Source organism: Corythoichthys intestinalis, chromosome 20 (genome assembly GCF_030265065.1).
Source record: "Corythoichthys intestinalis isolate RoL2023-P3 chromosome 20, ASM3026506v1, whole genome shotgun sequence".
NCBI classification, from domain to species: Eukaryota; Metazoa; Chordata; class Actinopteri; order Syngnathiformes; family Syngnathidae; genus Corythoichthys; species Corythoichthys intestinalis.
In genome coordinates this window covers 34,889,774-34,904,997 of record NC_080414.1, presented here as the reverse complement: position 1 = coordinate 34,904,997, position 15,224 = coordinate 34,889,774, and the positions used below count along the sequence as shown (strand labels likewise).

The following is a 15,224-nucleotide window of genomic DNA, read 5'->3' as shown; positions in this document are numbered from 1 at the left end:
CCGAGGGAGTTAGTTGGATCATCTTCAAAATTGGTGGGACTGTTCAGGAGACATATGAGATCTTAAGTTTTTAAAATGGTGCGTTTTCATTCACGGGTCTGACCTGGGCGTGGTGCCAAAGTCGGCCATTTTTTCGGCAAAATGACAAATTCAGTAAATGACTAATAGTTCCTTGACACAACCTTCAATCTTTTTCATATGTGGCATGTATGTGCAGTATCCCACCCTTAACACGAGTGCATTGAAATATTACCCATTAGGCCTAGCGCCCCCTAGTGAGAACACGAAATGCCTTTTTTTACGAGACAGGTTCCTCCTCCAAGGGAAAAAAATCTGTTGACCTCAAACCTGCATCAGGGGAGCCTTAAGACCTGTGTTCAGGTGCCTGATGAAAAATTTTGAGGTTTCGTTGAAGCGGAGGGGACCAAACAGGAAAGTGAAAATGACCGTCAACAATTTGTCTCGCAAAAAACTTTGAACAGTCATAGCTCAGCAGATATACAACATATCTGCGCCAAACTTCCCGTGCTTGTTGAGAGTCATACCCTGAAGGGCCTTGTAAGGGTTATTTGCATCAACTCTATGGTGCCAACTAGTGGCAACAGAAAGGAGTTTTAAAACAGGCCTTTCCTATTGGGTTTTTTCAGCGTAGAGCAATGAAATTTGGGGAGTCCATACCTTATGCAAAACTGTTCCAAAAATTCTCTTGCACCCATTTTCCAAATCCAACAGAAAATCAGGTATTTTGGATCGAATGTGAAATTTTTATCCATTTGTAGTATATTTTACATTTGGAGCCCTGAACATACATGAAAACTCACCAAATTTTGCACATACATGCGGCTTCGCATGGATTTAGATAATCTTGCAACGTTACAAAAAAAGTAACAAAATGGCTCAGTGGCGCTCCCTTGAATTTTTCAAAAAGGCGTTTCCTATTAGGTTTTTTTAACGTAGAGCAATGAAATTTGGGGAGTCCATACCTTATGCACAACTGTTCCAAAAAGTCTCTTGCACCCATTTTCCAAATCCAACAGAAAATCAGGTATTTTGGATCGAATGTGAAATTTTTATCCATTTGTAGTATATTTTACATTTGGAGGCCTGAACATACATGAAAACTCACCAAATTTTGCACATACATGCGGCTTCGCATGGATTTCGATAATCTTGCAACGTTACAAAAAAGTAACAAAATGGCTCAGTGGCACTCCCTTGAATTTTTCAAAAAGGCGTTTCCTATTAGGTTTTTTAAACGTAGAGCAATGAAATTTGGGGAGTCGATACCTTGTGCAAAACTGCTCCAAAAAGTCTCTTGAACCTATATCCCAAACCCAACAGGAAATCGGGTATTTTGGATCGAATGTGAAATTTTTATCAATTAACAGGGTGCACATTTGAGACCTTGTCACAGAGGGAGTTAGTTAGATCATCTTCAAAATTGGTTAGACTATTCAGGAGACATAGGAGATATAAACATTTTCAAAATGGTGCGTTTTCATTAAAGGGTCTGACCTGTGCTTTGTGCCAAATTTGGCCATTTTTTCGGCAAAATGACAAATTCAGTAAAAGACTAATAGCTCCTTGACACAACGTTCAATCATTTTCATATCTGGCATGTATGTGCGGGATCCCACCCTTAACACGAGTGCATTGAAACATTACCCATGAGGCCTAGCGCCCTCTAGTGGGAACAGGAAATGCCTTTTTTTACTAAACAGGCTCCTCCTCCAAGGAAAAAAATATATTCACCTGAAACCTGCATCAGGGGAGCCATAAGACATGTGTTCAGGTGCCTGATGAAAAATACTGAGGTTTGGTTGAAGCAGAAGAGTCCAACAGGAGAAGTAAAAATGACTGAAGCCATTTCGTCTCACCAAAAGTTTTGAACAGTCATAACTTCTACAACATATCTGCGCCAAACATCTCGTGATTGTTGAGTCATACTCTGAAGGGTCCTGTAGGGGTCATTTGCATCAACCCTACAGCGCTAACTAGTGGCAATAGAAAGTCACTCATTTTTCTAATATATGTCCAGTTCTTTTCAGGTTGGTCTTTGTAGTTTCAAGACCTTTTGAAATACTTATTTTACGACCCATGTCCACATGTCTCTGTCTGTTGCAGTGACGACCCTTTATTCGCTCCTTTTTTGTAGTAGTCTCTCCAATAGGGGTTTTTATCTCTTAGGTGTGTGAATGTAAAGAGGCGACTTTCGAGCATGTTAGGTTCTAATGAGATGATTAGAGAGGACGATCCACCACCACCCTGACTTGCACATTGTCCGAGTTGCGAGACGTCTGAGTTGCGCTAGATTGCGAGGGCCTGTTCAGTCCTGCTTGCAGGCCTAGTTTCTTTTAGTGTTTCTGAATGCTAAGGAGTTGCACTTTTGAAATAATTCATTTTTTCAAGCTTTTTATCTGAGTTTGTTCTACATAATAAAATGTCTAAGTGAGTGCTCGTCCGAGACTGGTGATTCCATACTTTTTGCTAGGGGATGTATACTAAGTTGTTTTGGAGGAGTGAGTCGGCGTGACGGCAGGAAGTACTAAGGATAGAGATAATTTTTTTGATCTACGTTCTTCTACATTCTCTCTTTCTATCCATCTCTCAGTTGCTCTTTTGTTTGCGTTTTGGATGTCGGTGGATTGTTTTTGTTGTATTAAAGAACGAATACGTAAGGAGCAGTGTGAGAGTTTTTCTTCCCCGCTGTCTCGCGGGTACGAGGGAGAAGGAAGAGGATAGCGTAGTGCTGCAACGATTAATCGATTAACTCGAGTATTCGATTAGAAAAAAAAGATTCGAATTAAAATTTGCTGCTTCGAATATTCGTTTAGTTAAAGTGGCGTTGTAATGGTTTGTTTCGAAAGTGTTTGCATTTAGTTTTATTGATTTGGGTGGATACACTGCCTTCTAGTCTGCTTCGTTTCACGTGGCTAAATCAAGATGCTCCTTGTTAAGACCAACATAAGCAAAGTTTTTGTTTGAGCTGTTTTTTTTTGTTTATTAACGCATTTATAGTTTGGTTTATAGGTATATTTGGCAATTTTTTTTTTTTTTTTTTTTTGTGGGAATACGTGTCTGGACCATTTGTTAAGAGCATTGTTTAAAAAATAAAAATAAAAAAACCTCAGTATATTATAGCATTTAAGCTAGCAAACTTTAGCCAATTGTTCTTTTGTTGTACATAGACCCTCATTTATTTTACTGTTTGAGGCTCAGCTCAGGTATTGTAATTCTTTACGTTCTTTATCCGCTCACTCGATTGTTCGAACTAACTACTTCATCGATTAATCGACTGCTAAAATAATCGATAGTTGCAGCCCTAGTCGGTTTTAAGGGCTTGGATCCTACATCTACCATGTAGAATAAAGAGGAAACGTACAGCCCAAAGTAGCGGAGTAAGGGTAGCGTTTCTTTGTCACAAATCTACTCAAATAAAAGTAAAAAGTATGGTTGAGTAAAAAAACTTTAAGAAGTACATTTTTCTCAACTCTTTACTCAAGTAAATGTACCGGCGTAAATGTAGCTCGTTACTACACATCTCTGGTGATCAGGGATGCCATGCTGACGGTCACGTTGTTGGCAATACAAATGTAAACAGATTGGCTTGTTGCACGCACTCCGATTTTAGTGTTTTTGTCCTGGTGCGGACATTTTCTTTGTTTATTTCCACTTTCTTCAAGCTGAGCATAAATGCTAATTAATGCTCTGTTTGAGTTACTGTGCACAAGATGGCAAGGCCAATTTGTAGCTGACAGTGTTGCAAAGTGTGCCCAGGCGAAGCTAAAATACAAATTAATGTTCATATGCAAAGATGTCACTGATTCCGTTTATTCTCTAAGCTTTGTGCTTGCTTTGTGTTTATGAGTGCTCTTCTAATCAACCAGTGTTTCAGTGTGGTTTATAAAAATAAATAGGTAAATAAAAATGGATAATATAAAACCACTAAACCATAACTAAGCACATTGGATTCAGGGGTGCTGTTGCTTTTTGTTTGAAGTGGATGGCCGTGCTTCCCGTTGCTGCTTTGTATCTGGACTCTGTTAGAGACCGCGGCACTGTCTCTCAGCGGGCTGATTAGTACTCATTTCAAAAAGCAGCAGCGCTTGCCGCCTCATCTCCCTTTACAGCATACCAATAACGCGGGCCAGTTAACTTGCCAGCAAGTAGTGTTGAGAACAGCATGTTTCTCATAAAGTGCTGTCATTTATCTGCCATTAGTAAGGACAAATGTTGACTCGATGATGAAAAAACAATTGACTTGTAGTTGTCATGCAAGTTTGGCCCTGTTACATAAAGTATACACTTGTTAGACACATCATTGAGTACCTTTGTACCAAATAATGAGATCAGATTTAAGAGCTGTATCATAAAATGCAGATGATAAAGCACGTCTCGTGTAGCTAAATGAGGTAAAATTTAAGAAAAAACCCTCAGTATGACACAGTACATTAACTGCTGCAAATTGCATTTTTTAACTAGTTTATCGGATATACAGTACGGTGTAACTATATATTTATGGTGCTGGCCAAAATTATTGGCGCCCCTGCAATTCTGTCAGATAATGCTCATTTTCTCCCAGAAAATGATTGCAATTACAAATGCTTTGGGAGTAATATCTTCATTTATTTTGCTTGCAATGAAAAAAAAAAAATCATGATCATTTTACACAAAACTCCAAAAATGGGCCGGACAAAAGTATTGGCACCCTTTGAAAAATCGTGTGATGCTTCTTTAATTTGTGTAATTAACAGCACCTGTTACTTACCTGTGGCACATAACAGGTGGTGGCAGTAACTTAATCACACTTGCAGCCAGTTAAAATGGATTAAAGTTGACTCAACCTCTGTCCTGTGTCCTTGTGTGTACCACATTGAGCATGGAGAAAAGAATGAAGACCAAAGAACTGTCTGAGGACTTGAGAAGCAAAATTGTGAGGAAGCATGGGCAATCTCAAGGCTACCAGTCCATCTTTAAAACATGAATGTTCCTGTGTCTACCGTGCGCAGTGTCATCAATAAGTGTAAAGCCCATGGCAGTGTGGCTAACCTCCCTAGATGTGGAAGGAAAATAAACTGACGGAAAATAAATTGAATTGAAAATAATTGACGAGAGATTTCAATGAAATATTGTGCGAATGGTGGATAAAGAACCTCGACTAACATCCAAGCAAGTTCAAGCTGTCCTGCAGTCCGAGGGTGCAACAGTGTCAACCCTTACTATCCGTCGGCATCTGAATGAAAAGGGACTCTATGGTAGGATACCCAGGAAGACCCCATTTCTGACCCAGAGACATTAAAAAGCCAGGCTGGAGTTTGCCAAAACTTACCTGAGAAAGCTAAAAACGATTTGGAAGAATGTTGTCTGGTCAGATGAGACAAAAGTACAGCTTTTTGGAAAAAGGCATCAACGTAGAGTTTACAGGAAAAAAAAAAAACAACAAAAAAACGAGGCCTTCAAAGAAAAGAACACAGTTCTTACAGTCAAACATGTCGTAGGTTCTCTGATCTTTTGAGGTTGCTTTGCTGCCTCTAGCACTGGACAGCTTGACCGTGTTCAAGGCATTATAAAGTCTGAAGACTACCAACAAATTTTGCAGCATAATGTAGGGCACAGTGTGAGAAAGCTGGGTCTCCCTCAGAGGTCATGGGTCTTCCAGTAGGACAATGACCAAAAACACTTAAAAAAGTACTAGAAAAGACTTTGAGAGAAAGCACTGGAGACTTCTAAAGTGGCCAGCAATGAATCCAGACCTGACTCCCATAGAACACCTGTGGAGAGATTTTGAAAATGGCAGTTTGGAGAAGGTACCCTTCAAATCTCAGAGAACTGGAGCAGTTGGCCAAAGAAGAATGGTCTAAAATTCCAGCAGGGCATTTGAAGAAACTCACTGATAGATACCAGAAGTGGTTGTTCGCATTGTTTTTGTCTAAAGGTTGTGCTACCAAATAATAGGCTGAGGGTGCCAATACTTTCCGGCCCATTTTTGGAGTTTTGTGTCAAATGATTATTTCTACCCCCCCCCCCCCCCCAATTCTCTTTTGTGTTTTTTCATTGCATGCAAAATAAATGAAGATATTAATACCAAATCATTTGTAATTGCAATCATTTTCTGCGAGAAATTGAGCATTATCTGACAGAATTGCATGGATGCCAACACTTTTGGCCAGCACTGTACAGTGTAACTATACATTTAAAATAAATACTGCGTATGCTCTAATATAGCTTGTATGCGCAGGTTTGTAGCAAAAGTCATCTTTTTACACTTTACCATTTACCCATTTCCACGTCTGCCACATTTCCTGTGTCGGATTTTTTATTTCTCCCACACAAAGATGTCGATAATAACCAGCAACTCTTTTAAGTAGGTTTTCCCTGCAAGGCACAAACAGCAGAGCACCTTTATAATTGGATCAATGTTTGTAGCTTCTTTTTGGAATAGTGGAAAACAAAATATAAATGCAGTCGGCCTTTGGTTTGTATGTTGCTGTTTAATTTATTTTTTAAATACAGTGTTTGTCTTTTTGAAGGAGAGAAATGTGCTGTCGAAATGTTGTCATCGCAATCAGTGACACGCATTAAAGTGATAAGGATATACAGGTAGTCCCCAAGTTATGAACGAGTTCCGTTACTACGATGTTACCTTTCTGCGCAAGTCGGAATTAACCCTTTAAAGCAACTCTAAATAAATTTTACACCCTTATAAAATATTTTCATAACATTTGTGAAGATATGTTGACTGACAACTAGTTGAATGACATCTCCTTTATATGCTATTGTTTAGCCACAACTGGATTCATTTCCTCATTACGATTCATCCTTCATAAAGCCACTGAAAATAGAAATCTCGTTTAATCCATCTGCACGACCAGGAGGTCAGGATTTTACGACAGTGTGCACTGGTCCTCATGGGAAACGTAGTCTTACTTAAGGCAAAACACTACAGCTTTTGTCCACCTGCGTCGCTAAAATAGACCAAACGTTACCTAGTGTTGCTTTAAGTATGCCCAAATCTCAAAACATCTATCCAAAAACATGTATTATATGCAGGGGTGAAAGTGGCTAGAATTTCTTGCCAGAACTCCCCGACGTGAAGGTCGCCACGGAGCCAGATATTGTATTTATTTATTTTTTTCTCTCATTTTTTGGGGGGGAGGGGGGGGGGGTCAAATCACTTAAACTACTGAAAGGCAAAGAAAACTGTTTTAGCACAGTTATTTCTATAACACATACGAAGACTGATTTTCATTCAAAATTGTATTTTTTCAATGATTTGCAAAATAAAAGTTAACAAAAACAGCAATTACCCCAACCTTCATCTCCTAATTTTTATTTTCCCTCATTTCCTCACATACTAAATGCCAAATCTCAATTTTAACTACTTAAGAACATAGGATGTATATTAAAATTAAAGTTAATGTAAAGATTTGCTTTTTTTTTTTTTATTTCATTTTTTTTATAATAATAATAATAATAATAAAAAATAAAGATAATATAAGTAACATACAGTACATTCAGAAAAAGAAGTACAAATGACATATCATGCAGAGTGAAATGGAATATATTTTGAAGATCGCGCAAACATTGACTTTTTTTTTTTTTTTAAATCATAAGGAAATGAATAAGTAGCCTAACACAAATGAACAAATATAAGTCCAAAGTGCACATTGACAGCTAAGATGTTCTGAACCTCCCCATCAGAGCAAATAAAATTAAATAGGAAAAAATAAGCCTCCTCAACTCTTTCGTTGCTCTTAAAGATTTGATCCATATATGTTGCATTGCCCTTTTTTTGTCGCATTAATTCAACAACTTTTTTTTTTTTTTTTTTTTGCTGTTCCAGAAAACATTCACATTTGAACCAATCAGAGCTATGTTGGTAGATTGTTTTCTTCTTGGAGATGAAATTCATGTGTGGCAGCTTGGCATTTTTTTTTTTTTTTTACATAGCGTTTTGACATTTGCCGTCATATTTTTGGAATCAAAGCACCATGTACCGGAACAGCATTCCGGCTCTGAATCTTATACGGGAACAGCATTCCGGCCCTGAATCTTATACCGGAACTGCGTTCTGGTCCTGAATCTTATACAGGAACTGCCTTCCTGACTGTTCTGGCCCACTTTCACCCTGATTATACGTCATTTGTCCTGTCCTCGCCAAGACGTTGGAGCTAAGTCCGGCCTATACAGCACAGAAATGATGTCAGACATCCGTGTGGTTTGCTTACTTTATTCAGCTGCTCATGACATCAACACATGCAGACTGAAACTAAGATAAAAATTAAATTAAATCATTTTCATCTTCAATAACAGCAATTTAAATTTGCGTTTATAATTAGCTGCTGATACAGCAATAACAATCCACACAAATGGTTAGCATGTATCAGTTTGCGTCCGCACATCATCATCAAGACCACAATTGCAAACGCACAATAAACAGTACAAAAGGTGCTATATACAGGTGTTGCCTCTGTGGATGCTTCACAAGCAACAAATGTGCGTGCAGGCTTGAAGCTGTAATCTTTCCCCTCTCTCTCTCGCTCTGCTGCGTGACTTGTTCGTTTGAGCAAATGCAATCTTCCTTGTGTGCGCGCGTGCACTCTTCTTCCTGTACACAAATACATTTTAGTGATCGACCGAAAATTCTATCGATCAATCGAGTAATTGGATAAAACATTTTTTTAGGTAAAGAGCAATTATAAATATACATGAGAAAAAAAAGACATTTAATCCAATATTGAACCATTTTCAGTCAATCAATGTCTTTATTTTCGATGTACATTGTTGAAAACAGCCAACAATTGCATCTCAGGTGTGACTAGAAAAAAAAAATCACTGCTTTCATTCAAAAAACTTCGAGATCTTATTAAAAAAAAATCTATTTCTTACCTGAAAATGTAATTACGCTTGATAACACACATCGCTTGAAAGCTATGTGTTTTTCCCACGTGTTTCAATTGAATTTCCATTTGTGTCAAGCTATTTTTAAGTTCTAGTTAAGTTTTAATTTAGTCTAAACCGTTAGTACTGATAGGATTTTGAGTTTTTGCAGTGTTCAAAATAAATGTATGATACCTGCTGTATTGGAGCACATTAGGGACCAGTGCTAGTTGGTGTTTTATTCAGCAATGACTACTGAGCTAAAACTGACAGTTAGCTTTATTATGTTTTAATTTTACACCCTCATCACCCTACAGCGCTGTGTTTTTACAGATTAAATAAAGCCTGTATGTAAGACACGTTAGCCACTCATCGACAGTGGTCATAATCAATAGAAACCTAGCCCTCTGAAGGGCTAATGTTACGTGTGCGAGTGACAGTAACATTTTATTTATTAGCGCTGAGAAGTCTACTGCTTAAAGATGGTGGTTGTTTACTAACGCTGCCCAGACGCAGCCGAGTCTGTCGTTTCGCATCTAGTTCTAAATGCATGCGATATCTATGAGACACATCGGACACTACCTGCTACCGCACTAGCATCATGCGGGCGTAGTTTGTAGCAGCTGTTGGCTGCAGTAAGGTTTTTTTTTTTGTCCTATGGCTTCTTCCTCTACGCATGTGACATCAGCGCGTTGTCCCGCATTAAAAGTAGTCCGGGCAAAACGTGATGCTTAGAGCTGGCAAAATTAAACGATTCCTCGAGGTAATAAAATTACTCGGATCAGTTTTTAACTCGAGTTACTCGAGTTGCTCGAGTATTCGTTTCTAGTACATACGCTCTTACTCGCGTGTATAAGTACTACCTGCTCTTTGCTTCCTGCACCAAAATAAAAGCATGCATCACAAAACAAAAGTCAACATTATTTTGAAAAATAAATAAGTGACTGGAGACAAAATGGCGGACGAGACTCCGGCGTTATAAAGTCGAAATCAAAGTCAGGTACGTTGTAACCCAGAGACTCAGAGGTGGGTAGTAACGTGTTACAATTGCTCCGTTACATTCACTAGAGTAACGTTTTGAGAAAACTGTAGTTCTAAGAATAGTTTTAGTAACCCATACCTTTTATTTTCACGTGACTAAATTTGTGAAAAAGAAACGCTACTCTTACTCCACTACTTTGTGCTACACTAGTTGTCACATTTTTCTTTTTTTTCCTACATATTAGTTTTTACTTTTTTTTGGCAGAGATGCTAATGGTGGCTCCACGAGTTTCACCAATGAGACGTCGTAACTATATTCACATGACTCCATTATACTAATTAGACTCACTCTTGCCATTCAATCATCACGCCGGCCTGATCAATCACATAGCGTCTAGAAAGCACCATAAAAAATGAAGGATTTGATAGTGCTGCAACGATTAATCGATTAACTCGAGTAATTCGATTACCGTAGACAAAAGCTTTGAATCAAATGTAGTTGCTTTTAGTATTCGTTTAATTAGAGTGACGTTGTCATGATTTGTTTTGAAAGTGTTGCATTTAATTGTATTGATTTGGGTGGTTACATTGCCCTTCAGTGGCAACAGTGAATATGCCATCACTCGTCTAACATGACTGAATCCAGCTGCTCCCTGTTAAGACCAACATAAGTTTGTAAGTCTTTGTTTGAGCTAATATGTTTGTATATGCATTCGTGTTTTAGTTAAGAAGTATATTTAGCAGTTTTTGTGGGAATAACTGTTTAAACTAAGGCTGAGACTTTAACGCATTATTTTTGATTAATTAATTATAAAGATTTTGAAGCGATTAATTGTTTCAGTTCCATTTTACGCCGGTAAATCTGACGCACACAAACAAACGCTAACAGTATCAGTGATGGGAGATGACGTTTTATTTGGACAGTTAGGGCCTAGTTTTTCCCTATAAAACGCGTCCTGATGTGACAATGGACAAGAGCATCGTTTTGTGCAAGCTGCCGACGCGGCCACACGCCTTCCTCGCCCCACCTCTCCCCGCCTGCCCTTTAACCAGAGCGCGGCGGCAGCGAGGGTCCCGGCGGGTTCGGCTTGGTGGTCGCAGCTGCCCCCGGCGGGCCACCTCGGCCGGCGTCTGTGCAAGCTGCTATACAATGACGAAAAGCAGACCAAAGAAGACATATTGAAGTCTGTCGAGTATGTTGCTTTGACACGGGACCACTGGACTTCCTTGAGCAATTCCAACTATCTCGGAGTGACCGCACATACAATACAAGTCGTCAACAATGAATGGCATTTGGCGTCTTTCGTTCTGACTGTTCAAAAAGCCAATGACAAACACTATGCAGTAAACTGTGAAGACCATTTTTTCCGGTAGCCGAGTCCTGGGAGATTGAACGAAAAGTCACAACAATTGGTACGGATTGTTAAAAAACTTAATGTTGAAGTGTTGCACTTTAATTGTTATTTTCTTGCAGTTTTATTATCAGTGTTTACATTTCACTATTTGATAGAAAATGTTTGGCAATATTTTATGCCTCATAGTTTTATCTTTTATACTACGCACTGGAAAGTAGTTAATTACTTACTGTTTTTTAACTGTTTACATATCTAAAGAAAAATGTTTTCAAAGAACATGAATAATCAGGGTGCCTGAAACACTTGAAATCTGAATAGCTGTATGAGCACTTTGACTATTTGTTCGCTGATAACATTACATATTAACAGCAATAAATTTGTTGTTAAGCTCAAAAAGGCTTTTTTATTGAGAACATGATTTGTTTTGTCAATATATGGTTTTCAATTAGAATGCGATTAATTTCGATTAATTAATTACAGCCCCTGTAATTAACTCAATTAAAAATTTTAATCGAGTCCCACCACTAGTTTAAACATGTTGTTAAGAGCTTTGTTTAAAAAAAAAAAAAAAAAAAAGTTAGCATTTTATAGCATTTAAACTAGTGGACTTTTGTTAGGTAAGATAGCCAACTGTTCTTTTGTTTTACTTAGATCCTCAATTATTTTATTTTATTTTATACTATTTGAGGCTAAGGACTGGTATTTTAATTAAAGTTTTAAATGCATTTAATGCTCTTGTGAAAGTGTAATCTTAGCAAGCCAAAATACCCCAAACTTTTGAACCGTAGCGTACATAGTGAAAAATCCCATATGATACACTACGGTTCCCAAGTTTGGGGCCGCTTTGACTCCAAACTTTTGAACGGTTGTGTATATTTTGTAATTCTTTTGCTTAACGTGGTGATGTATAGGTTACAGACTAATAACAATTCATATAGATAACTGTGCTGAGAAAAAGATTACCATTGTTAAAAAAAATCAAACATAAGCAGTTACTCCCAGTGTTACGCATTACTTGAGTAGGTTTTTCATGAAATACTTTTTTACTTGTACTTGAGTACATTTTTTGTATGACTACTTTTACTTTTCCTTGAGTAATATTATTTTGTATTAATGCTACTCTTACTTGAATACAATTTTTGGCTACTATATCCACCTCAGGATATACTGTAAAACAAGACTGTTAAACTGATTTTTCCAAGGGATTTAATGGAAAGTGTGAAAATTTCTAGTTTTGAATTAAATGATGATGTGTGCTCTCTAACTTCTCTTTCAAGGATTCATACAGATTAAAGCAGGAGGTGTCTCTCTGCATTTCAGGGGTGCTTCTTTCATTAAATCGCCAATTTGGGAATAGTTGACCTTTAAATGATTGGGGACAATCTTTGTAGTTTTATTACCCCAGAACACTAAATGGGGCTTCCTTGAGGTATTATGAAAATTAGATGAATGTCGAAAGAGTCGTAAACTTCACATCTGTGACTTGTGCAACATTTCTAACTTGAGGCTGTGTTGTTTTGGTACCTCTGAAAACATTTTTCTTTGCTTCTCTCTCTCTTTCCCTCTCCCTGCCCTCTTCCCTCCTGCATCCCTCCGCTTCCTGCTTGGCTCGCCCTGCCATAGCCCCATTGCTCTGCGGCCTCTCTTTTGTAACCCCTGCCGGCTACAGCTTTGTACCTCCTTCCTCTGCCCCCTTCTGGTCAGGTACAGGTATCTCTTATCTTTCTGTGTCCGTCTAACACCTATGCACCTTGACATTAATAACTACTTGACGGAAACTTGGTATGTTTAATCTTAATCATGTTAAGTTTATTTTTTTAAAAAAACAACACTATGTGGACAGCAATATTGACTTTCAAAAATGGAAGAATAGCAAATGTCTGGTAATTTAGGTTCTATTCTACTAAAAACAGAGACAAAAAAAAAAAAAACCCAACTAAGATTTTGATTTCTGGGCCTTGTCAATGTTTTAACTCACTGCCATTGAAACTGATACATCTCTATAACTATCAACGGCAGTCAATGAGTTAAACCAGGTGTGTCAAATATACAGCGCAAGGGGGTTTAATCCGGTACTGTACTGTACATACAAAATCAATTAAAAAAACATTTTTTTTTTTGACATTGTTGCCGTAAACTGTCGATTCGTGTGATTGAGTGTGCGCACTACTGCACTTGGCTCACTTTCGTGTATGAAGTTACAGTTGTTCTTTCTCTCTCTCCATGTCAAAATGGATTGGACGTCTAGCGCCGTCAATGGCAGTCAAGGAAGTGACCCAAAAATGCCCAAAATCAACAGGAAATAATCTAAAATTTATAGAAAGTGACCCATGCGTATCTTAAAATTACAGGGAAGTGATGCAAAATAAAAAAAAAAAAATAAAGATTAAAAAAAAAAAAAAAAATCCTAAAACAAACCACTAACTAACCACTAAGCTACCATTGACATTGATAGACGTCCAACAGTGGTGGATGAAGTACTCACTTTTTTTTACTTAAAGGGATCCACGGATAGAAAGACTTGTAGTTCCTAAAATAATTTGATATTAAAAGCTCTCTTGATGTTTCGTTTTTACAGAATTTGCTAAATTAGTTGAGCTAGTAGGTGGCCATTGTTGTTGATGTCGCAGGGAGGTGACATCACTGGCTTACCCTGCTGGGCTTCCAGAATATGACTCTAGCGACATAAACATGTCATCGGTTCAGCCAGTTCAATCTGAAAACATGAGGAACATTAATGAGCATGACACCAAAACGAGCAGCAAAGCAAAATGAACAGGAAGGACGGGATGAGATAAGAGTTTGACAAAAACCGGTGTTCTGCCAAAATGTGCTACACCGGCTAAACGTGCTACAAGAGAGGAATTTGACACCCAGAGTACTACCGTGCGCTTTCAGCTTGTTTTGTTTAGAAGCATACAGACGGAACATACTAAAGATGCCAGAAGAAAATACTTAAACGTAGTAATATCAAATAAGGGTGGTTTAAATATGCTACATGACTAAAGTGGTCAACAGAGCAACAATCTCCTTTAAAGCTAAAACAACAAAACACAATGTTTAATAATATGAGAGTGAAACACATGCAAAAAGTATTTTGAGGCAATGAAAAGGTAATAAAAGACTCGATAAAAGCACAAATAGTAAATACTCTGCACTTTTTACCTATGTGCCCATGTGTTGGACGTTTTGCCGTGTAGAAGGAATTGCAGAAGACTAGCAGTGTTCGTCTAGTGAGTGACAAACTACGTCATCACCCCGAGCATCAATTGTGCGCATAAAACATGGCGTCCTCTAGGTCAAAACATGTACTAGATATTATAGATTTTTAAATCAATGGCAATATTTTATGTGTTTCTAATAACATATTTTAATAAAAGAGAACAATTTTGGTTTATTAGCGCATACAAGTCTTTAAGTCCGAGGTTTTCTTTAAGTACACATACAGGTGCAAAAAAAGTATCTAAGAAAAAAAATGACCAAAGTACAAGTACAAAAGTACTTGCTTTAAAATGTACTTTTCAAGTAAAAAGAAAAAGTATTTTCTCCCAATGCAAAAATGTAATATACGTGTGTATGTATATATATTAGGGCTGTCAAATTTATCGCGTTAATGGGCGGTAATTAATTTTTTAAATTAATCACGTTGAAATATTCAACGCAATTAACTGATGGACGTAATGACCCGTTTATGCGTTGCTCCAAACAGTTTACAATAAAGCCGTTTTAGCACATTGAGAGCGAAAAGGCAGAGAAATACGAGTGGACACAGGCGTTTGTTGGACCGCACCTTTTATTGGCTTAAGCTTTGGCAGTCACTCGTAACAGTTAAGGTTGCCCAACTTCCCATCATGCATTTGGGCGGAACAGTTAAGTCACTACGGTGTCATTTAGTGAAAGCACAACAAAAATAATATTCCTAGCTCTCAAAAAAAAAATTTTTCACAAAAAGAAAAGCGCGCAATTCAAATAGAACTGGCATTGCCAATCAAATAGCTATGCAAAATA

At 37.8% G+C, this 15,224-nt stretch overlaps 1 protein-coding gene across 2 annotated transcripts in view; it reads left to right on the top strand.

The window, feature by feature from the left end:
• LOC130908455 (guanine nucleotide exchange factor VAV3) overlaps window positions 1-15,224 on the top strand; it is a 282,969-nt gene that overhangs the window by 256,184 nt on the left and 11,561 nt on the right. Inside the window, exon 26 of one of the 2 annotated variants that reach the window (XM_057823892.1) lies at window positions 12,840-12,920. The exons of the other annotated variant lie outside the window; for it this stretch is intronic. Coding sequence (XP_057679875.1) covers window positions 12,840-12,920 — 81 coding nt within the window. The remainder of the gene's footprint in view (window positions 1-12,839; window positions 12,921-15,224) is intronic. 2 annotated transcript variants of the gene reach the window in all.